The following is a 23,881-nucleotide window of genomic DNA, read 5'->3' on the forward strand; positions in this document are numbered from 1 at the left end:
AAACGCAGTGTTTTGTTTAAAATGTCTTTAAGGTAAATAGAAGTTGCCAACTGGTTTTGTTTAAAATATCTCTTTAAGGTAAGTGGCAGTTAGCTAAATGTGTGAAAAAGGCGCCAAAACACAGGTTTGGTTCGCGCGACGCCGACGGTGGCGCGAAAATTCCTCACAGAAACTCCACACAGCTATATATTCATATTTAAATAGTTTATTACTGTAACAGAAGATCTCAGCAAGGAAACGGGTGGTGCTATACTATGGATAACTCCCCAATAGATTTGAATTGATGTTTAAGTAGCAGTAGTAAGACACTATAACCGTTAAAACACTTGGTTTTACATTCAATCTTGGTTTAAAGACACACAGGCAAATAAATTGACACGAACATAGTTCATTCTTTCAATAACTATGCGAATAGGAATGATTTGCTGATAGAATATAATGCTATTATTTTGATTAGTATAAATGGTTTCTGGGGGTGTTCCAACAACAAACACACATATATGAAATTAAAGCTTTTCCAGACAAACTTACACAAATTATATAAACAATAATTATGGATTCAAGCATATAAGCAGCTAGCAGAATGCTGAATTGTAAATGCTTAGTCAAAAGGTTTATGACAGAATTAAACTGACTCATATTCTTCCACTGATGTCAACTAATCTGGGTGTATAGGAGGACAGTATATAGAAGCCATATAAAATGCTCAGATTAATTGGTTTTGGCATCCAGTTCAATTAATAACCAACGTCAATTTCATGGTCTTTTTTTCCCTCTTTAGGATGATGTGATATAATAACAGATAAACAACACCCTTGATATTAACCCATATATATATATATATATATCCCACCAAGAGCTCAAATTCTGGAAAGTGGTGTCATAATAAGGGTTGATGAAACTACAGCATTTGATATCACAGCAAAGTGAATTCCAAATAAACCGATCAATCTTGGTGTGAGGCTTTGATAAATAATTGTGGTGGCTGGGGAAAGGTCACCATTTAGACATAAGAGCTCACATAAGGGTCACGAGTTTTGGACAGACAAAAAAACTGAAAAAAAAAAAATACAGGAAGAGTGTTGAGGCAACAAAAGCTGCAGGATTTTGGTCCTCTGTGTGAAATGCTCCACAGTGACGAAAGAAACAGCAAGAATCACTGGAGTAGCCATCTTGTGGTTCTTCTTCTAGTTTCTTTCAAAGCATTGCAAGATTGTTTCAGGATGATGGTCAATCCTACTTGGTGGTGAGGAAAGTATTACACATAGAACAAACAAACACAGTCTCTCTTTGGGCTTCGGGAGCTGAAGGGTCAGAGAAAGAAAAAGAAAAGTGTGTAAATTCGTCTTCAATAAAACATTGTTTAAAAGATTCGTACGCTCTTCTCATACCTGTGGCTCCCATACTGGATTTCAACACTTTATACGAGCAACAGCGGGAACAAAAACTGACACCACAGTTACTGCAGTTTCTCTAGAGAAATAAAATAATCATGAGTGAAGCAACATCATATAAGTGGAATAGAATATTAAACATGATGAAGATCAGAGGCCATACCCTTTTCTTTAAAACAGAAAACGCTGAATTGCACTGGCAACAGTTCCCTGTGGAAGGAAAAAATGGTTTTAAAGGTGGCTATAACAAAGATGGCGAATAAGTATGAAGTAGAATGAGATCCATAGTGACCGATGGAGTTGGAAGGGACCCGCTTGCGAAGTTTTTCAGTGAGTTTGGACACTTTACTGCGGATGGGCTCGTTTCTGCTCAGCAGCCCGTTATCAGACACTGTGTCAAACTCAGGAACACCAGAAGACACGTCCTCGTCATCCTACCAGAGATAAAGGCACAGAAAGACAAAGATAAATTAATCATATTCATACTTAGAAGAAATGAGATGACAGGTATAAACCCATGAGCTCTACCGTTCAGCTCGACACCAAAATATCTTTCACTTAAACCCTCATGACAAAACCTGCACACAACCTTTTAAAACAGACATTTTCCACACAGCTCAATGACTTGATTTTCCTAAATTGATTAAAAAAAAAAAAAAAATTACATTTTATTTTATCTTTTTTTTTTTTGCTAAGGTTGTTTAACTGTCGTAAGTTATAAAAACAGATTTCATATTTTTTATTAATTGCACATCAAACAGTTTGACCTAAGAAAATGTATATTCATGATTCAAATATTCATGAAACATGGTATGTTTTTGACTAAACTACATCATCTTGTCATTGACCCATATACATTAACCAGTGGACTCTCCTCATGTGAAGGTGTGTGAAGCTTTTCTCTCTGTGTTAGTCACGCTCTATATGTAGAGGACTTTGGGTTTAGAGATCAGATTTACTGAAGTCATTAGAATCAGATGAATCTCTCCGCCTGTAGCAGCACATGTGACGACTTCGGTAAATCTGAGCCATGTTTGTTGCTGCTGAGCTTTGTTTCCTGCAGTCCTCTGATGACCGGTGAGAGGACTCAGATTTCTGTGGCGTACAGCACTTAAAACCATAAAAACACCACAAGCCCTCGAAATAAAGGCTCTAGTGAAGGTTGGGCACATTTGAAAAATTTAATTTAATTCAGTTGCCAAATTGGACATATTCATAAATGCACTTCATAATTCAGAGTACCTCTCAAACGGACAATAAAGTAGCCCATCTCATCACTATGTTTGTTAGTAGACATTCCCAACCCATCTCATGATAAGACCGCACAAAAGAAATAGTGTGACGATCAACCCTGACCTGATGGAAGTTTCACCAAGTTACCGTTTCCTGTCACATCACTGTTAATAGAAGCCACCGAAATGAATAAAGGCATGAGGGGGTGTGGTTAGAACACCTAGAGATCATGATTGACAGGTATGTGTGGGCACCTTACGGGCTCTCCATCTCCTCGCAATCTTTGGTAGATAAGAGGCTACAGGCCACACCTACATTCAAAACACGGGCCGGACAGATTTACAACAGTCATGCACCTTGTAACAAGATATATCTCATTATTATTCTTTAAAAATTTAAGTATTAGGTCTGGATTTGATCTTGATCCACTGTGCGACATATTTGAGATTATTTGGAGTTGATGAGATGCATCTGAATTTAAATTCACAACTAAACACGGTCAAGACATACAGGAGAATCTCACAAACATATAACCATAAGCAAAATTAAATGAAATTCTGCAAAAACAATGAAACATCCATTAGAAAAATATTTATTCAAACGATCTAAATCTTAGGTTTTGTGAGATGCACCCCACTAAAATCTAATAATCATACACTAATTAGTCATACATAAACCTGTGCACATGCATTCAGAGCATTTACATCAACGCAAAAACATGCACATACACACAAAGACAGGATGTTTCTTCAGTCGTTTTGAGTGTGAATTTACTCAAACATTAAATACTCTCGGTTACTCTATTACTCACCACTAACGGCAGAGGAGTTTCCTTGGAGAGCAGAGTAGAGGTCAGAGGTCAGACATGTACACATACACAACTAAATCTACTTGGTTAATGAGAAGGCTGATATCTACACTAATAAACACACTGCACACTCAGCTGTGGTCTAATATTGATGCTATAACTCTCCACACCACTAGAGCTACTTACCGGCAGAACAAGCTGAGATTCCTTGAGCAGGCAAACAGCAGAAATGGGAGAAGAGGTCAGAAAAAGAAATAGACAGACAGATAGACAGATAGATAATTTTCTGACCTCTATGGCATCTTTAAACTCATCGTCAGGCTCCGCCTCCTCTGCCTCTTCAATGTTGCCAGGAGACAGATCCTGAACAGGAAGCACATTCACAGAATAAGTCAATCTGGACTGGAAATAGAAATCAGTACCAAGTAGTGCAAAATAATCCATCTAAAGCAGGGGTACCAGCCCTCTAGGAGCGAGCTTAGGCACCCCTGGTCTAAAGTCCAGATGTGTTTTATGGTTGTAGCAAGTGTGTATGTTTTAATTCTCTCTCACCTCCACACTGGTTGGAGTGGGTGTCCGTTCCAGCAGGTTTAACTGATCTGGGTCACATGGTTCAGTTTCCTCAGCAGACTGGACTCGACTCGGGTGAACAAACTCCTTCAGCTCCAAAAGAACTAGAGGGAACAAGAGAAAGGAAGCTGTGTGAGAATGTCTAGCTTATTGAAACTGAATGAAAATACTGAATCTATATATATATATATTCACTAATCTTTTTATAAGTCTGGTCCACACTGAAGCACTAAATGTTGAAGAGACCTGACCAACATGTAAAGTGCCCAGTCTAGCATTGACATTCATTTACTGACCTCTGCAGAAGTTTCTGTTCCACAGAAAGAGGGCACTGTTGAGCACAGACAGAATCAAACCCACCGGAGCCGAATACAGCAAACAAACCGCTGTCAGGAGAGAACCGTAAAACCTACACACAGAATAACACTCATTACAAACACTTCACTATCCTTAAAGTTAACTAACATTTTTTGCTTTTATTAGACATTTTGCATTACAAATTAAAAAAAGATAACAGAAAATAGACTAAAACAACACTATGCAAATTATACATTAATTTTATGTATAATACTACATTATATATGTAAATTGCAGTTGGTGTCCATCAGTTATTGTTAAGGTTAATATTGCTGCACTAAACATCAAAATAGCAGCTAAAATACCATGGAGTCACCACAGGCGTCTGGGAAGCTACTGATGAAAACACTCAGTAATACACTATTTTAACTCAAGAATTATTAAAGATATGTGTCCTTCTCTGTGAAATCCAGGCTAAAGTCTACAAGCACCAAAGTTTGATTACAACCATTAATTTCAATCTTTGAGATGGTCTTAATCAATATTAAACATAAATCTTAAATGTTCACAGTATGTTCTTTACCTTATGTAGAAAACAGAAAATCACAATAAAACTAAACAACAACAAAAAAGACTTCAGCTGGGTTTTCACAGAGGGTCACAAATCTTCTTAAACATTTCTTTTCCTATCTTCAGTTTTAAGGCCCTACAACATGGTTCAATCCCAGATCTCAATGTGGTATCATAAGCAAATTGTTAAATTCTACATATTTTCACTGGTCAAATACCAAATGTGGGTCAGTTTGCCTACAGCTGATTATTTTTTAATTTTAAAGAGGAATGTCTGAAAAACAAATAATTTTTCTTTCATCAGATCAAAATAAAACATTTTAGCCAGGGACCTCTGGTTCAGTTATGCATTATTACTACTGTAAAACCATAATAAGTCGAATATGATTTCCTTCAAAAATAACTTTTTCATATATGATTTCAATCATATTAATGTTTTAGTGGACAGTGGTAGTTAATACTAAGCTCACTGAAATGAGTATTTTGGCAGAAACTATGATTACAGGGTAAATTACCACAAAGGAACATCCATACATGCATAGCGTGATACTCACATGGAGGAGACGGCGTGGCTCTCCCAGTACAACACTTTATACACAGACTCTGCACACACACACGCCTGGGTCAGCAGCTCATCTATTCGTTTCAGCCTGTAACACACACAAGCCTTCATCTTCATCATCTTCAGTGCTCAAACTCTCTCAAACGTCACCGTCCCGTCACTCACATGCCCTTGACCTCCAGCATGGCCTCCTGTTTGCTCATGTGGACCGTCTGCAGGTCTCGCCGCTGCACTGCATAGTGTTTCTTCTTCTGAACCGCCACCTCGCTGCTCGCGCCCTGGCAACGGTTGCCGAGGTACCCCAGCACAGCCGGAGCAGAGAGGGCCAGCAGCAGCAGAGAGAGCCACGCGCCTGAGGACATTTAACCCATGCATTACATCACAGCTGTACAGAATATGTGCTCACATCATCTACTCGCATCTCACCTTCACTCAGAGTGAGGAAGAGGATGTTGAGCAGAACACAGCTCAGAAGGGAGCACAGCGGCATCCTCCACCTGAAAACACAAAAGAGCTGAATACTGGAGACACGCAGAAGCATCAATAACTCAGAGCAAAAACAAAGCCTCCTAATGAGAGCCACATGACACAGTCTCCTGAAGCACAGTCAGTGATTATTACGGGACGTCTCTCACCCGAGCAGGGAGCGCAGCACCTCCAGCGAGTCTGTGACCGGCTCCAGGAAGATGGCCATCCGCTTGAAGCAGATCACCATGTTCAGCAGGTCAAAGGTCAGCGCTCTGGGGCTGCCCAGATCAGAGCTGCTGTCTATGGAGGACGCGTCTTTAGCGGGCAGCTGGCTCAGTTCGGCCCGGTCGCCGCTCGCCTGTGTGGGGTCCTGAGGAGAGGAGGCTGTGCACTGCATGCTGGGAAATCAGAGATCAACATAGTGAGGATTCAAAGACTATCCCTGCATGCCAATATGCATACTATCCACACTATCTGCCCTAAATAGTATTGAAAATGACTATCTCTATACACAAGAGACTCACATGTGTGTGAATGAAATTCTGTCTGCTAAGAAATCCTGTTTAAAATCATTAATAACTTCATCTGAATCAGTAAACAATGTCAAATCCAGCAGACTTGAATAACAAAGCATCTTAATATATATGAACAGATGTAAGAGTCAATTCAACGGATGTCAAACATATTTGATAAACATGCACGATTACTATTTTTTACAATAAGAATACATTAAATTCTTAATTATGAAACCGAATATAAATAGAGAAAACATTAAACACTGTCATATAAACATCAGTCAGAAGAAAACACAACAGACATACCTTTTATTCCTTATTCCAGAATCATTAAGAAGTCTTTAACGTGCATCAAGATCGATAAATCTGAGATTAATCCACTTAAAATGATATAAAAATGCTGTATTATCGTATATGTGTAGCGCTCTTCTGCTTCCGCGATGCACAGGCTGATGTGTGGATGTCAGAGCGCGATGATGATCGAGAGTCAGGAAGAGCAGAAGAACGCAGATCACATCGATGTCAGCAGAGCATCTTTGACAATTTAAACTATTACTTAACTTATTACTGCCATTAATTCCCAAAGAAAAGGGCTTTGTTCAGGGATTATAATTGCAAATTATTATTGTAAATACTACCACTGCATAAATACTATATAAACTTTGATCTTTCTTTGGTGCAGGATGTTTAGTTGTTTTTCATGTTTTCTCTCTTTTATATATTTTAAACTGATATATTTATCAATATATGTTTATAGCAAGTAATGCTCTTCTTTAATGTTATGCTTCAGAAAGCTGATGTTACATAAAGGGAAATACAAGTTCAGAGCCAGATACCACCTGCAAGGAACTTATCAAAAATGTAAATAAATACATAAATAACAGCATCTTCTAAGAAAAATCGTGCTCGATGCTTTTAATTAATTTGAACATAATCACTATACATTCCTAAAGCTGATGCTTTTTAGATATATATTTATATTAGTGGTAATTGTAAATATCAGAATAAATGTACACACACACACACACACACACACACACACACACACACACACACACACACACACACACACACACACACACACACAATACTATTCAGACCACACGACGCGCATGAAGGAGAGATGTGATTGGCTGGAAGCGGTTTGGAGGCGGGTTCAATCGTCCATTCCGATCATCTGATTGGTCAGAGCGGTACAGTAAGTGGTGATGAATCTAAGCGTTAAAGTTTTCTGTCGGTTCCGCTCGCCAGCTCACAGACAGAGACAAACAACCCTGCTGTTTACTACACCTTCTGCTGCTTTCCCTAAAGCGATTCCAAAGACATAACATGCAAACGATTCAAAGACACTAGTGCACACAGAAAAGGTGAGTATATTTTTACATAATTGTGTCGTTGATGTCTTTTCCCTGGGGTTTTCCTTAAGCGCACGAAAAAATACCCACCTAGAAATACGACTAACGCGCAACGAATGTGCATCCGCCACTCTTAACCGAGCATTTATCCTTGAGTATATGCTTGTAATCCTTTGTTATGTGCTGTAATTTGAATGGGAAGTGTGCTTGCAGTCTGTCCTCGCGCAGCTGTCACTCACTGCGGATGCTCGCGCGTCAAACAACCTCTACTTAAAAAAATAACATGATAATAACATTTAATATGATCGTTTGTTACGCATGAACAAAACGCCAATAATGATGGCAAGCTAACTAGACATTCCTGTTTATCTTTGAGCAATAACTGCTTACGGAAATGCCATACTCATACTCACAGTGTGCATTACTTTCAATAAGTACTGTTCTGAACACAGCCATTCTGTACTATTGACTGGTTAGTTTAGCAGGTTAACAGCTGCTAGATGTCATAATGAGTCCTTTTCTACCCTGAAGACTATTCAAAATTGATCCATGCATTCTGACCTGCTTATATATTTTTCAAGCAACATAGACATCCCGATAAATCCATTCTAGGCTATTTTAGTAGATGTTTTACCTATGATGGCCAGTGTTTAGGATGCATAGAAGCGCCACACAGGCTTGTTTTTCCCTGCTTAGACTGCTGTAATAATAGAGACTCAATGGAGGTCAGTAGGATAATGTCTGAACCTGCAGTGCTTTTTAAATACTCTTTTTCCATTGACGTACCAACCACAGGTTGATTAATCGCAATTGTTTTGTAAAGTTTTCTGAAATTTAATGCATTACTCTTTCAGAACATAATCTGAATTTTGGATAAATCCAGGTTCAAAATTCTTGTTTTGTTGACATTAGAGGTAAAGGCGTATGATTATATGAACAAACCTATCTATAAAAGTGTTCAGAACATAGATAGGAATAAAACTTTAAAGTTTGTATGTGAATGCTCTCAGTGCATGAGAAAAAAACTGCTTGCCTTTAAAGATATGCATTGGAACTGAAATTTACAGAGATATAGAGAAAGTGTATTGTTTTCTTGACAAGTTACAGAAACAGAATAGCACAAAATCTCAAAACTGACCAATGCATGAAATAAAACATGATTTGGGACACACCTCTAGTTTATAAAAATTTCTTGTCATCTTCTCAGAAGTGCTATATAACGTTTGACCTTGTGACCGTCACCTCTTGTTCCACAGATGGAGGACGTGGCCTCAGCCTCTGCTCTCGCAGGCCCGTCCCAGCCCACGTTTTCCCGGCCGCCGGGCTCCGAGCGCCGGAACCGTAAGTCCGGCACCGCCAACATCTTCCAGGGCGTGAACCTGCGGCAGCTCCGGCGGCTCTTCCAGGCGGCAGGAGACCCGGACGCCGAGCAGAGGGCACAGATGGTGTGGGGGAACCGCAGAGCGGCGGCCGGAGAGGACGGAGCGGACCGGGAGGAGGACGAGGACGGAGCCAGGGCGGAGGTGGAGACGGGTCTGGCCCAGGCGCTGGTGGGGCTCAGAGTCCGAGCGAGGAACCGGAGCGGCCTCAGGGTGGAGGCTCATAAAGATGGCACAGGAACACGATGGGTGCGGGCGTTCGGTCATCTCAGGTGAGACAGAAATGAGTTATTTTAAGATGAGAACATAGTATTTGTTAAAGCATGTACTGTATGTGGCTGTATTGTACTAATAAAGTGTTTGGTTTAAAACTCTAAATGTAAGAAAACTTACATTTAAGTAAACTCCGAAGTATTGAATTGAACTTGTACAGAATCAAACTGAAATTATCTGCAAAATAAAACCTGCTTTTGATTTAGTAAATTGTCACTTAAAATGCAACCAACATCATTGCGATATTTATATACAGGATTGCTGGCACATTTAGTTTATTAGCCATTTACTCAAATGCAACCATGTGTTCGACTAAAATTGTGGATAAATTTTTTTTTTTTTGTGAACATGTCCAGGTCACATTATTCCCCCAAAATATAAAAATAAATAATGCGATTGAAACTTGAAGACAAAGTTCATCATCTTTTTTTCCTTACTTCTCATGCAAAAATAATAATAAATAATTGGTATTTACACTATTCTCATTATTTGCAGTGCAAAAATATTTTTTAAATATCTGTATTTACAAAAAAAACAAACTCATTACTTGGAAATGCAATGTAAAAGTAATGATACATTAATTATATTGGTATTTATACAAAATCAAACAAAGCTTATTCTCATTACTATCAATGCAAAAAGAATAATTATGCAATAATAAATAATATAATTTTTATTGGTCATGTATTTAAAAAAATCCTTTTCATTATTTGCAATATAAAAAGTTATACATTAGTTATATTGGTACTTATATAAAATAAATACATTCTAATTACCTGTAATTTCGTATTGCAATTATACAGTATTTATAGTAATAAAGTATTTATACAAATTTGTATTTATTTACAGCCTGATTGCAGTTGGTCAAAATCATTATATTGTGGTATTTTTGTAAAATTGTAAAGCTGTGTTTCAGTAATGAGAATCACCTTTGAGAATGAGAATTAGAAAAAATATTGGTTGAAAATCTGGCACAAAAATATTTGTAAAAATTGCAAATGAAGGCTTTCCTTTGATTTCGGGGTGAAATGTGACTTGCATATGCTTTTATAGAATTTACCCTAGTAGATTTACTAGTGTTTATCGGATGCACATGGCAGCTACACACACGGTGTTAATGGAAACATGCTGATCTAAACAAAAATAGGTCATGAGATCTGCCACAAACCTGCAACATTAAAGACCCTGTAAACAAACTAGAGAAGGCGTGGATCTCACCCACCCACCCGTGAACATCAGATGTGCCTGATACTGTAATTACATAGCATCTACATCTAAAAAGTGCATTCATTATGATTTAATCACCCATCAGAATCAATGAGGGCTCACTGGCACAGACGTCTGAAATCATAGCTGGAGATGAAGATAATAACGACAAGGAAGATGATGATGCATCTGCTTTGGGAGCCTGTGAAGGGCAGGGGTCTTTCGAGGCTGGATCATGCGACCAAGCTGACTTCCTGCCCCCGGAGGAAGAGACTCAAGGGCCCTCGGGTGGCCCCAGGTGGAGCTGGAACGCCGTTCAGGAGAAGGACCCGGAGCGATACCTGCACCGGATCCGACACTAGTGCATCCAATCAGATTCCTGCCTGAGATGCCGTCACCGTAGATTTACTTGAAGCCACCGCCTCAATCAAACGCTAGTCTTAACCGAGCAACACTACAGCACCTGCAGCGGCCAGGAACGGACATTAACAATAATCCAGCAGGATTAGTCCTGTAAACCTTAACGCACTGTTTACGGGTTTGTGCCATTCTTATGTCCTCAGACCTGATTGCACAACAGTCAAACACTATTATAGCGATAGTTCACCCAGAAATTACAGCTCTGTCTCATTTACTCATCCTCATGTTGTTACAAACCCCAAAACACATTCATTCTTGTGCAGGGCAAAAAAAAGCTTATGCTTCTCTTTTCTGAAAAATATGAGTGAACCGAGGCATTTAAGCTCTAAAAATGACAAAATCATCACAAAACATTTAAAAATACAGCTCATTTTTTGGGTCGAATCTCGTAAAGAACATTTCCAGGTCATATTATACCCCAAAATCAAAAGATTAACAATGAGATAATGTTTCTTTTTCATAAAGCACATAAACACATTGTCATAACTTGCAATGCAATAAAGATACATTACCGATATTAATCTAATTCCCATTAAATGCATTGAAAAAGTATTATTGATACATTAGCAAAAAATACATTTATTTACATTTGGTAAAATATTTATACATAATGGTGGTATCTGTTTGCTGTCTTTATGCTGATTTATTTTTTTACTATAATACAGTAAAAAAATATTGTATTTCAGTATTGAGAATCGCCTTTGAGCATGAGAATTTGATAAAAAACTAAAAATATTTTTCCTTTTGATTTCAGGGTGAAACGTGACTTGATTTGGTTGGATTCACCCTAGTATTTGTATTTGAGTGAATGAAGGCCGTTGTACTTCCAAAAAAAAGACAAAAATCACCACCAAATATGATTATTCACTATATTCCAAGTTATATGACTTTGGAAGGTTTGAAAAACAGTGCATGATTTTTGCCGTATTTTTTTCGTATCTGTGCCTATTCAGTATCAAGTGTTCATTGTAATTATTTCATACTGAAAAGAGAAAATCATACAGGTTTGGAACAACGTGGGTGAGCAAATGACAAGATGTTTTGGGTGATCGGTTCCTTTAAATGCAGTGAAGTCTCATTGAAGCTTCCAGAGCCCTATTAGCTTTAATTTTATTGCGTTTATATGAATATACGGGGCTGAAGAGTGCTGGGTTTCTATTATTTAATGATATGTGCTTGTATTTTGTTTTTAAAACACTAGTTTCTCAGTAGTTCTCCTTTTACGGGAGCATTTTGCCTTCCAGTGGTGCATGGTTAATATCTCATAATATAAAAGAATGTATTAGCATTTACTGCAGTTCTCATCAAATCATTAGTGTTGTTTTAGATACAAATAGTCTGTGGTAATATGTACTTGATAGTATTATCACCTGTAGAAATATGCTGGACACTACTAGTGCTGATTATTTCATGTCTTCTTCTGTCACTCAGACAGACATTTAGAAGCAATATGGAAGAAAACATGTAGCCAAAAACAGTAAACACTACCACATGCACAAAAAATTAAACTGTTTTTGAAATAAAACTCAAGTCTGTTCTTTTATTGAGTATTGCATGGTTATAGTTTTAGCATCTTTCATTAAATACATTACATACAAATTATACAGTCCATTGTCACGTTTTAAGGTCAGTTTTGTTGATGCCTGTGAATATATTGTTAAAAAAAATTACAATCAAATGAAATCGAACAACAAATAAAAGAAGAAAAAGAACTGCGAGAATGGACCGTTCCAGTGTTTCTGCACGCGCCGAGGTGACTCCGCCTCCAGGTTATGAACGCCAGACAGGTGAGTGTAAAAAAGGTAGAAAAATATAATGCTAATGGAAAGAGTGTGACTTTTCAACGATTGCGAGAAAAACGACACGAACACACATGCGAGGCAAGAAAACCCTGACCAGAAAACGCTTATGAATGATATAGTTGAGCAGCGAGCATCCGTCAAGCATCGAGGTTTCACTACAGCAGGAAGTTTCTCCTTCATCGTCTTATTGACTCAACATGCAGGTCACTCTGAACACGGCTTTGTGTGTTCATACAGTGCAACAGTCAACGCTTTCCTTCAGAATTATGTGTTTGTCATCAGTTATTCCTACTCTCGTTTGTTCCCAAAATCCCAGTGAAAAACGCAACTAAAACGCGGCAGTACTTGCGCATCACCACCAGGTGAAGAAGGGTCTTCTGCTCTGGAAGCTCTGCGTGTAGGACTCGCTGTTTGCTCGCTGCGGCGCTCGAGCCGTCTCCACGTTCACCGGTGCCATCTGCACCAGCTGCAGCGGCGTCTTGCCCTCCCGCATCGCCTGACTCAGGTTCAGGATCTAGAGCAACGCAGGAAAGACATCAGCTGAACCGTGTCACATCATAGGGTGGTGTTCATTCACCTGCCCTGCTCTTGTTGCTCTCTTTTCGCTTCAGTGAGAAAATGTCGTAAGGTAAAGAAGCTTTAAGACATGAGTTGCCGGAAAAACAATCACCAATAGAGGTTCATTGTTGCAAATCAGACTGAATAGTTTTTGTTTTGATAAAGTTCACATGAACCCTTTCCCCTTTTGAAAACCTCCAAGGACATTTTTAATGTTTAAATAAAATATTGTGGCCAAATATTACAGTTAGACCTCAAAAAGAAACCAATTTAGCGCCCCAATTTATTTAATTAAATTTTTTTATATATATATGCTGGACTCTATTTTATGATTTAAAACATTCATCAACATCAAAATTGTGATAAATTCTTAAAACTTCACGTTTTCAAATGTTGATTAATGTGTAAGGAAAATATAACAATTATTTTACAACAGAACACTGCATTACTATTTTTGTCAAATAAGGTTCTGCACATCAGAACTTGTATATTATATGCATTAAACATGGACAAAAATATTTTGGCTTTATTATATTCTTTAAAATTACTAAGTTTAAGTACAATTTACTATACAAATGTAATAAACTGTCATAATTTCAAGTTAAACTGAAATTTTACTTTGTCAGTTTGACATGAACACATGAAGCTCTTCTCAAATGAACCTGAAATGCTTATCAGAAATTAATCTAAAGTTTATTATTGACATTTATAGGTTTATTTTTGGGTGAAAATCAATATTGCACAGCCCTAGCGTATTCAAATATCATAATATTATAATGCAGATCAGTGCTTTTAGTATCTTTAAACACACAAAGTGACTCACCTGACCCCTCATTACCGAGACCTGCGTCTTGAATTGTCCTCTGTCGAACCCTGGGTCTTTCTGTCAGTTTTAATGTAAATATCAAGTCAATACTCATTTCAAAAAACATAAATCAAACATACTGGTGAATCACCAGCTGAAAAGCGATCTCTGTGACTCACCTTAAAAAGCTCATATAGATCTTCCTCAAGGTCTTTGATGAAGTTCGGGTCGGATAATTTGGGCAGAACTAATTCTCGGGTCTCTTCGGAGAACACAACTTTAGCCTGTGGCAGCCAAGCCCAGTAAAATGGGTCTACAGGACATACATTCAACAAAAAGACTGAACGGACTATGCAAAAACTACATTAAATAAATGGTTTCAGTGATTAAGTTTGTAGTGAACAATTAACAAGACTTTAGTAATGTGATTGGCCGGTAGTAGGTCATGTGTTTGTGAGGTGGAAGATGATTGGCTTACAGGCTCTCCATGAATCCGGGTGTTTGAGAGGGAAGGCTAGTCCGTTGTCAATCGCTGCCAGTTTAATGATGGGGTCCTTCACCACCACCCAATCACTGTCCTGCATGAGAAACGCATTCGATAAACACAAACATGAACATAAAACCACAAAAACGCATCAGAAAGTCTCCCAAAAGGACCTAAACCCCACATCTGGTCACTCACCCTGTTGCTTGACGTATCCATCGGACAGTCATATTTGATGAGCCAGTTGTCATTTCCTCGATCTACAGATCCAAACAACAACATGTTAAAATAAAGACAATATATAGTTCAAATGTGTTTTTGACCATTCTGCCAGTTTTTCTGTGGTTACCTGTGTTTCTGATTATGTAATCCAGCACCACCAGTCTCTCAAACTGTAGCTGGAGTTGGCGATTAGTGTTTTCTGGTAAAGGCTCCGCCTCGAACCGCCGCAGCCAGAAATCGGCATCTTTATATCCCTCTACAAACAGCTGGAATGAGCCCACCTACAACAGACAATAGAAACGAGTTCACAAACCTACAACTGTCAACGGAAACATGTTTATAACATGCAAAAGTTCTCAGCAGCTTTAGGAATTTAATCACATTACAAACCTTGATTTAAACCAAAAATAGTGTTTGTAATGGTACAAAAATCTTTTATTAGTACTTTTATAAACTACTCATCCCATGTGCGAAAGCGAGATCAAATTAGCCATGAGGATACAATGCAAAACTAGGATTGCTTATGAGAAAATAAAAGAAAGCTTATATTATCGTACAGCACCGTCAGAGCTCGTGGCAGGTCTGTCTTGAGAGGTTTATACAGTATTGCTAAAATGTAAGTTTCTCCAAGGATTAATAGGATTTTACTTCTGAAACTGTACCATTGTGCTCTATACAGTTTCTAAACCCAGGGTTATTATAATTAACTAAAATAATTTTTTGTTGTACATTTATTTTAAAATTAGTAAAAAAAAATCAAATTATTAATTAAAATTACCATCTCAATGCTACTAAAATATCACTCTATAAAGCCACAGTGACATCTGAAATGTCTTCTCTTCCTCCTGGCAGACAGGTGGAAAGTCATAAACCTCACCTTGGGTGGCAGGCCAATCCGGTGGAAACGTTGGCCCATCTTGGGCACTTTTTCTAGCGCTAACCTCTTTCCTCGAGACTTTACTCGATCGATGGCGCTGTAATTGAACGTCTCGCTTGCTAAATACACGACCTGAGGGAAAGAGAGCACAGAGAAAGCTTTATATGGGACATGTTTGTGAGCAGTCAGCGATAGAGACAGTGTGGGAGTGTGAGGTAACGTTATGTTTAGCTGCGCGGTTGACTAGTTTGTTTTAGAGCCGCCAGCAACAGGAAATGAAAGAGGCTGACTAACAAACACCAAACCAGCAGGACTATCACCCTACTTTCTCACGTCCTCATTCACCTCGGTTTTGCACAAGTGCAGGTGTTGCTCTCATACCTTGGTGCGTGGCACGATGTTGAGCTCTAGTTTCTGGTCCACCAAACTGGCGCCGGCCTCTGACAGGTAGCCCTGGTTCAGGACCAGACAGTCCCGGCCGAAACAGCACGGACAACAGAGCTTCTGCAGCCATTTGGTCCACTTGGGGTTCAGCTGGCCATACGGTTCCTCGTTCTTTGGTTTGAAGACGCCAATGATCTTCTGTTGGAGATGAGAGGAGATTTCAGGTCAGGTTTTCTGAAGCGACACATGAGGTTCACATCGTATGACTGAAGCGCCACAGTCTGCTCAAACGGAGACTTCCATACGTTACTCTTCAGCATGACAGTAAAGCAGCATTTTTCCTTTGAGCAAATCAAATAAATCCTTTCAATGCAACCATGCACTTTACATCTCACATATTAGACTAAAGTCACATTTATAACCAGGGTTATTATAGTTAACTAAAACTGAAACCTCAAAAAACTAACTAAAATATTCAACTTATTTTATTTCAGCTAGTTTACAAGGCAAGATTTCTCATCAACTTGATGTACTAAACTAACTAAAACTCAAAATAAATAAAAACTTTATGCATATTTTAAAAAATGCACAAAATTGCTAACAGTTTAACTAAAAAATTGTGAATAAATTCAAAATATTCAGAAAACTAAAAACTTTCATTGATACATTCAAATGATACAAATAATATTACTATTTCACGTTAATGCCAAATATTTTCATTAATCATATTCGCTCATTTTGGCTTGAATTTAATGCAGTATTTCATTAAAACAATCCAAGAATGCAGTAAAAAAAAATCATGCATTATGGGAAATGTCAGTTTTGATTATGAAGTGTGTATTTCTTTTGAGGTAAAACACTGTTTTCAACATTGATAATAATCAGAAATGTTTCTTGAGCAGCAAATCTTCATATTAGACTGATTTCTGAAGATCATGTGACACTGAAGACTGGAGTAATGATGCTGAAAATACAGCTTTGATCACAGAAATAAATTATATTTGAAAATATATTCACATAGAAAACAGTTATTTGAAATTGTAATAATATTTCACAATATTACTGTATTTTTAATCAAATAAATGCAGCTTTAATGAGCATAAGAGACTTCTTTCAAAATCTTACTGAACTCGGAAGTGCAAGTTTATACGGTTGTTACACATTTAACCTTATTTTTAGGCACATTTAGTGATTTCCCAACTAAAAGTGACCTTTAACAAAGACTTGATCTGGCCTGCGTGACTCAAGTGTGATTTGATTTGAGCACCACACCACCTGACCGTACATGTGGTCATGTGCCTTATGACTCATGTGAGTTGCCTCATTAGTGAGCAGAGGAAGCATGCCGTGTGTTCACTGCTGAGAGGAAAACACCAGCCCTGCAGCCCTGAAGATCAAAGACACAAGGAAACAAAACGCCAAACTCAGTTGTGTCCCCTGCAGGCTGGAGTATGTAGCATAACTCAGTCAACTCCCATCTGACTAACTAGACTAATCATCATGACTAATAATCATGTGTTAAATTAGAATAACTTTATGAATGAAATACGGGTTTGCTTGCAGTTAAGAATAATGTTTTTTTACTTATTTTCTTTGCCATTTTCGACTTTAAACTACACTGAAATTGCACTAGTACAGAATAATGTAATGTGACCGAGTAATAATAAAACTGGGAACTAGGGTAGTTCCCAGTGCTGTTACTCCTCGGTCAAATCACAGAAAACCAAAGAAAACGTAGTAAATCTCAGTTCCTCGTCATCTTGATGCAGTAAAACTGGAAGAGTCTGTTTGTTAAAGTACATTTTCTCTATAAGAATTATTATCAATCATTATGAATCACATATTCACTCAGTTCTGATGATAAGCATATATCAGCCGCTCTGTGATAAATATAATCAATATAACTCATTTTAACCTTTGAGTTTCTGAATCTACCATTTAGAAGGGAGTCAGTGTGCAAACCAGGTCTAAACCCTGGAGTTACAACATTTAGTGTTTCTGTGGCAGAATAAAAGCAACTCAAACTCGTCTAACACACTTCACAGTCATTAGCAGTCATCCTGTAGAATTAGGCACACGTGACAGGCCTTAAACTGTGTCGTGGTAATTCCACAGTTTCATTTAAAGAAGAGAGGAACTGAGTATGTACCGATGAAATGACCACTGTTACTAAAAACCCTGAACAGTTCTGTATTCTCAAGTGTTGAGTCTTTTGTTTAATGATCAATCATGATGGCATTTGTCTTAAAACTGAGGGAGCTGCCTAAAAGAGAGACTAAAAATACTTGGGTTTTGAGCTGGATTCAGATTAAGTTTATCAGCCATCGACCCCATAGCGGTCGACCACACAAAGTAGCATGTCAAATCAATGCAGACCTATTAGATTAGACACCGGACAAGGGTGTTTCTTCAACTATAGTCACTTTTGAAAATAAATACTCTTAAAATACACTTACCTCTGCTGTAATTTATATGAAAAACTATATAGAATTACAGTGGATTCCAGTGCTGTTATTGTAAAATAATTCTATAATTATTAAAAATTCCTTTTTCTTTAACCGAATCGAAAATAAAATTCCATATTAGATAAAACATTAAAGTTCTACAAAATTCTATATTTCAATCAAATTAGTTTAAGTACTAAAAATACTACAACTAAATCAGAAAAAAATAAATCTAAATAGAAAAAAATTCCAAAAATGACAAAAGCACAATGTAAAAATGTTATAGCTAATTAAAAACATATTTCTGAACCCTCTTTACAATTTAATACAAAATATTCATGTAATATTCACCTCATCTCTTCAGCTCAAACTTCACTTATACTGTTGTCTTTAGTGATCGACCGATATTGATTTTTTATAACCGATACCGATACCAATTATTTGCATGTCTATGTGCCCGATAACCGATATGCAGAACCGATATTTATTTACTGTTATAAAGTAAATAAATGACTGCGTGAAGTAAGTCCATACTTCACTTTGGTTTTACCTCCTTTCAGTCATCTTAACAAAAAATGTTTTGAGAATTAGCAGTCTTTCATGCAGGGCTCTAGACTCATTCTTCCCACTGATCTCACTTTTGCACACGAGCACATCATTTGGTTGCAATTTGTTTTTTGTTTTTGCTACAACATTTGATTAATCAATGCATGCTGATGAACTTTTATCATAGTTTATAGTTATATGGTAACGAAAGTTTTCAACATTCAACTCGTTCTTTTTCATCAGTATTATTTGTGATTTAAATTTTGTGAACAGGAATTCCTTTTTTCGTGCGCTTTTTACTTTCAAATTTGCGATCTTGGTGTCACATTTTACAAGAAAAGATCATTGTCTGTTTTGCTTATATCTATACACCTTTAACTTTTTAAGACTAAAACAAAAGATGGATTCATTGTTATTCTTAATTAAAAAGCGCAACAACAATAAAACAGTACGTTGACAATGACAAACTCTTACATAACATTTATCAACAAAAACGAATAAGAAGAGGCATGGCATAGAACACATCACATGCTGTACTATATACCTAGTATATTACAGAATGTTTAGCAAACTCTGAGGAAGCAAATAAATATTAATATATATTTTTTTAATTAAGGAAAGCCTCCATAGCATAACCTGAGGTAAACAGCAAAGATAACAAGCTTCTCAAAACGAAAACAAAAAGAAAAGTAAAACTAAACTGGCTGTAGCTGACAGGACTTGCATGTTTTTTCTACAAGAATACCACCACGTTCACCTTCTCTGGTTTAAGAAGCGGTCTTTTACTTTAGTTTGAAAACAAATCCATCCGTTGCGCTCCATCCGCGACGCGCACCTTCACGCTCGTGCTGACGCGGCGAGTATAAACCAGGCTCTACCCACTAAGCGCTCGCGCTGAAAGCTCTCTTCACGTGATCAGTGAAATCTGACTCCTGCTATAATGTGCTGCGGCTGGCAGCGCGCGCTGTATGAAGCAGACGCTTTGGAGTAGCGCAGACCTGGCACTCCTACAAATGCGACCAGGTCAAATTTTAACTCGCAAACAATTACCATTTTGGTCGCAGTCTAGAGCCCTGTCATGTTCAATTTAATCTTCGTATTACAACAATAAAAAACATTTTATTTATAAAAAGCTTTAGCAGCAACACTAATATTAGCAGTAAGCAAAATGAACATAGAAAGTCTAATGTTTTCAAATGGAGAAAATAAAGGAAAGGAGTCATATCAACTTCATTTTTAACTACAGTTTTAGTAGGTTTATAAGCTGTTTAATAGGATAAAGAGTGAAGAATAATTCACTGGATAATGTTAATTCACGGAATAATATTCTCTGGAATATTGGAATATAACAAGCATTGTATTTTATTGCATTTCTCAACTGACATGCTCTAAATTATGCTGCTGACAGCGCGGTTTATCTATGCCTTTACACAGAACTATAGGCTACTCAAACTGCGATCGATCGCGGAGATAATAAATAATTAATTTCCATAGAGTTGTATTAATTTAGATGTTTATAAACGAAATAATGGTTATATAGTAAGTGTTAATACAATTTAGGGTGCTTCAAAAAAGTGAATCTTGTTAAAAGTTACATGCGGTGTCCGAGCTGGAGCATTTCTTGAGCATCAACCCGCTGAGTGAACTGCAATATGAAAGCGGCTTCACGAGACTAATGATGAGCATATAGACAACAGAGAGAGAATTACATTCAATTCTTTTCTTTCCAACATGCAATCATTCATGGCTGTATTATTTAATTCATGCAAAGTTACGTCTTTATTGGGAGAGGACTTGACGGATTATCTACGTGACTCCGACTTCACGAGACTAATAGACCACAGAGAGAATTAAATTCAGCGCTTTTATTTCCACCATGTGCTAATTCATGGCTGTGTTATTTCAGGCAAAGTTATAGCCTATCTTTATAGGGACAGGGCTTGACAGAGTATCTTATTTATCATATTTCTTAGAGCCAAGTTGCATTTAAACTGTATATCAGGAATTTATGTAATACATCTAATTTGTGCATTAATGCCTGTAATATTAAATAGTTTACTAACTACAGCAAATCAAGTACCTGCACGCCGTTGCTGTCTCGTCTCCCCTCAGATGCGCTGCAATTGCGATCCTGCGCGCAATTCTGAAAACGTCCACAAGATGGCGGTGTTTATCGGGGAATCCGATATTACAAAACCGATATTCGATTATGGAAAAATGCTTAAATATCGGGGAAAATATCGGTAAATCGATATATCGGTCGATCTCTAGTTGTCTTCTCAGTAAACAAGTACACTAAACATAATGGTAATCACAATAAGATTACCTAACAATAACATCCCATTAATTAACAGTGATCAATAGATTTGTTACAGTATTTTATAATTTAACCAATAATAATAAAACTGTTCATTATTAGTTCATTTAATCTCAAATCCATTAAACAGCATTAATAGATATAGCTTTTGATTTTAATAATGCATTAGTAAATGTTGAAATTACCGAGACTAATCAGTGCTTTTCATTGTAGTTCATGGGTCCTAATGTAATTGACTATTGTTTACAAATGGAATTCTATTGTAAAGTTGCCAAAAATAATAACTCATTCCTAATCAAGCCAGACTTTGACTTTTATGAGAGCTGTTACCTGTATTAAAGTCTCATATAAAAGATGTAGTGCGTGTTTGCTGGGTATGTACGAGCTCAATCGCTGCATGATAATGCACTTCACTTCACTAAAGAGAGCTTCAACGAGAAAGTGCCGGTAAGCTTTTTACTTATTGATCGAACAGCTAGTGAGCTGCCTACATAAATGCTATCTAGATTTTGAACAACAGGCTTGTGCAATGACACACAATGTGTCCAATGACCCTAAAAGTGACATTTACCTCAATTTATCACATATTCATCATGTTTAAAAATGAATGATTGTATATATGGGCACAATAAAAATGCTAAATAGTTAACCCAAAACACTTTCTGTTTCACATTCATATTATAAAATCACATAAAGTGCCTGTAGATGAAGAAACACACAAGTGTCAAAGCTTAAACTGTACTGAAGCAGATTTCTGGTTTGCATGAGTCCAGGCCTGACCTGATGACACAGCTGTTACTCGGACTCCTCAGCTCTGTGTGGAGCAGTAAATGCACACAAAACTGATTAGACGAGTCACACATTAAGACATGATGACCTCTTACCCCTGTTGAGTCTTTGACGAAGTAGCTGCCGCTGGAGCCCTGGTAGATGCGCTCGGGGTAGATGCCCTCCTCGATGGCCCGCTCCGCCTTCCGGATGATCTCCCTGAACTCCGGATCCTCCGGGAACTCGTTCCTGTGCGGGTCGCGGGGCGACACGCCTCGGTCTCGGTCCAGGAGCGGCTGCCGCTCGCGGCTGCGCCCGGGACTCCCGGCCGGCAGACGCACCACGGAGCCCGGCGTGCCTCCAAATCCGCCTCGGGGACTGGTCGGCTCGACGGGACCGTAGCTGAAATCGTTGGAATCGCGAAGCGGAGAGACCAGCGGGCTCGTCTCGTCCATGGCGGGGGAAAACGGGGAACTACGCGGGACAAGCGCTTGTTTTTTGCCGTAACGAAACGATTTGGATCGCCAACAAACAAGTCACATGACAGCCTGCTTCCGGAAAGAGGCGGGGCTCGTGCGTCATCGCGATGCCACTAGCCAATCAGCGCTTCAGAACTCTCTTGTTTTTGCATATGCACACGCTGATTGGTTAGAATTATACCACCCATATCGAACATGTGACAAAGCACAACATCACTGCAGCGACAAAAATGCAGAAATTAGAATTGCAGAAAAAAACACATTTTTGAAAAGTATTTTTCTAAATATTTATTTATAACTAAACATGAAAACATGTCAAATCAGAATCAGAAAGAGCTTTATTGCCAAGTATCTTTGAGCATACGAGGAAATTGTTTTAGTGTCACAAGATAACAAAAAATAACATAAGAATAAAATACACATATGTGTATATAAATAAACAAAAAAACAGAAAACATAAATTGAAAAATAAAATAAAATAAATTGTATGTACAGGTGTGCTATAGATAGAATAGAATAGGAATAGATTATACATAAATTATACATAAACTGGCAAAGTTTAAGGCTGCTTTTTTTGTTTTGTTTCACAAGCTGCATAATAAAAGCTACATGCAAATAGAGCTGAACACAGAGGCTGTGCTCGTCTTTATAATGGAAGTGGATGGGGACTGCAGCTAAATGCTCTATTTTTATGGTAGTCCATCTATTCAGATAAATATTTTTAGTATTTTATGAAAGAAGACATCATACAAAAACACGACTTGATCACATGAAGCTTGTTGTAGCAACACGAGTTTCCAAGGGAGGAGATGCAGAGACCCTCAGTGGAGACACATTCCCATCATGATGCACAGATCAGTTCATATCAGACTCAATGGCTCAATGGCTGCTGGTGCGGTGGAGGAGGCAGACTGTGATCTGACAGCTGAAGACTCAGTGAGCTCTCCTTCAACTCCACTGACTCACAGATAGGTTGATTGAGTGATTTAAAAAGTGCATTTTATTGAGGTAAAATTACAATATTAGACACAATTTATTGACCAGTGTGTCTGTGTATAAATATTTAGAATTTATACTGATATGTGTTGAGAACATTTACTATAGATTTTAATCATAATTTTCATATTAATCAATTATAAAATATA

At 37.7% G+C, this 23,881-nt stretch overlaps 3 protein-coding genes across 5 annotated transcripts; 1 reads left to right on the forward strand and 2 right to left on the reverse strand.

Annotated features, from left to right (window-relative positions):
• Positions 1-186: 186 nt before the first annotated feature.
• Positions 187-6,899, reverse strand: LOC306873538 (protrudin-like). 3 transcript variants are annotated; one of them, XM_079422893.1, is made up of 13 exons: positions 6,724-6,899; positions 6,070-6,300; positions 5,861-5,931; positions 5,600-5,786; positions 5,427-5,522; positions 4,302-4,414; positions 3,988-4,109; positions 3,727-3,798; positions 2,882-2,938; positions 1,687-1,828; positions 1,558-1,604; positions 1,392-1,473; positions 187-1,304 (listed from the first exon to the last, which is right to left on the reverse strand). In XM_079422893.1, the coding sequence occupies exons 2-13, from the start codon at positions 6,297-6,299 to the stop codon at positions 1,237-1,239; spliced, it is 1,287 nt and encodes a 428-aa protein (XP_079279019.1). In that variant the 5' UTR covers position 6,300; positions 6,724-6,899; the 3' UTR covers positions 187-1,236. The 3 variants fall into 3 exon arrangements, with proteins under 3 accessions (XP_079279019.1, XP_079279020.1, XP_079279021.1); XM_079422894.1 differs by lacking the exon at positions 2,882-2,938; XM_079422895.1 differs by lacking the exons at positions 187-1,304; positions 1,392-1,473; positions 1,558-1,604; positions 1,687-1,828 and having other exon boundaries at positions 2,085-3,642.
• Positions 6,900-7,612: 713 nt separating this feature from the next.
• On the forward strand, positions 7,613-12,578 carry LOC306873542 (uncharacterized protein). Its single transcript, XM_079422901.1, has 3 exons — positions 7,613-7,784; positions 9,029-9,423; positions 10,737-12,578. Exons 2-3 carry the CDS (start codon positions 9,029-9,031, stop codon positions 10,990-10,992), a joined length of 651 nt encoding a protein of 216 aa, XP_079279027.1. The 5' UTR covers positions 7,613-7,784; the 3' UTR covers positions 10,993-12,578.
• LOC306873541 (phosphatidylinositol 4-kinase type 2-alpha-like) lies at positions 12,562-22,811 on the reverse strand. Its single transcript, XM_079422900.1, has 9 exons — positions 22,374-22,811; positions 16,180-16,380; positions 15,799-15,930; positions 15,049-15,202; positions 14,898-14,959; positions 14,694-14,793; positions 14,395-14,528; positions 14,234-14,293; positions 12,562-13,366 (listed from the first exon to the last, which is right to left on the reverse strand). The coding sequence occupies exons 1-9, from the start codon at positions 22,710-22,712 to the stop codon at positions 13,205-13,207; spliced, it is 1,344 nt and encodes a 447-aa protein (XP_079279026.1). The 5' UTR covers positions 22,713-22,811; the 3' UTR covers positions 12,562-13,204.
• Positions 22,812-23,881: the final 1,070 nt, after the last annotated feature.

The sequence above is a fragment of the Barbus barbus genome (genome assembly GCF_936440315.1).
Source record: "Barbus barbus genome assembly, chromosome: 8".
Taxonomy (NCBI): Eukaryota; Metazoa; Chordata; class Actinopteri; order Cypriniformes; family Cyprinidae; genus Barbus; species Barbus barbus.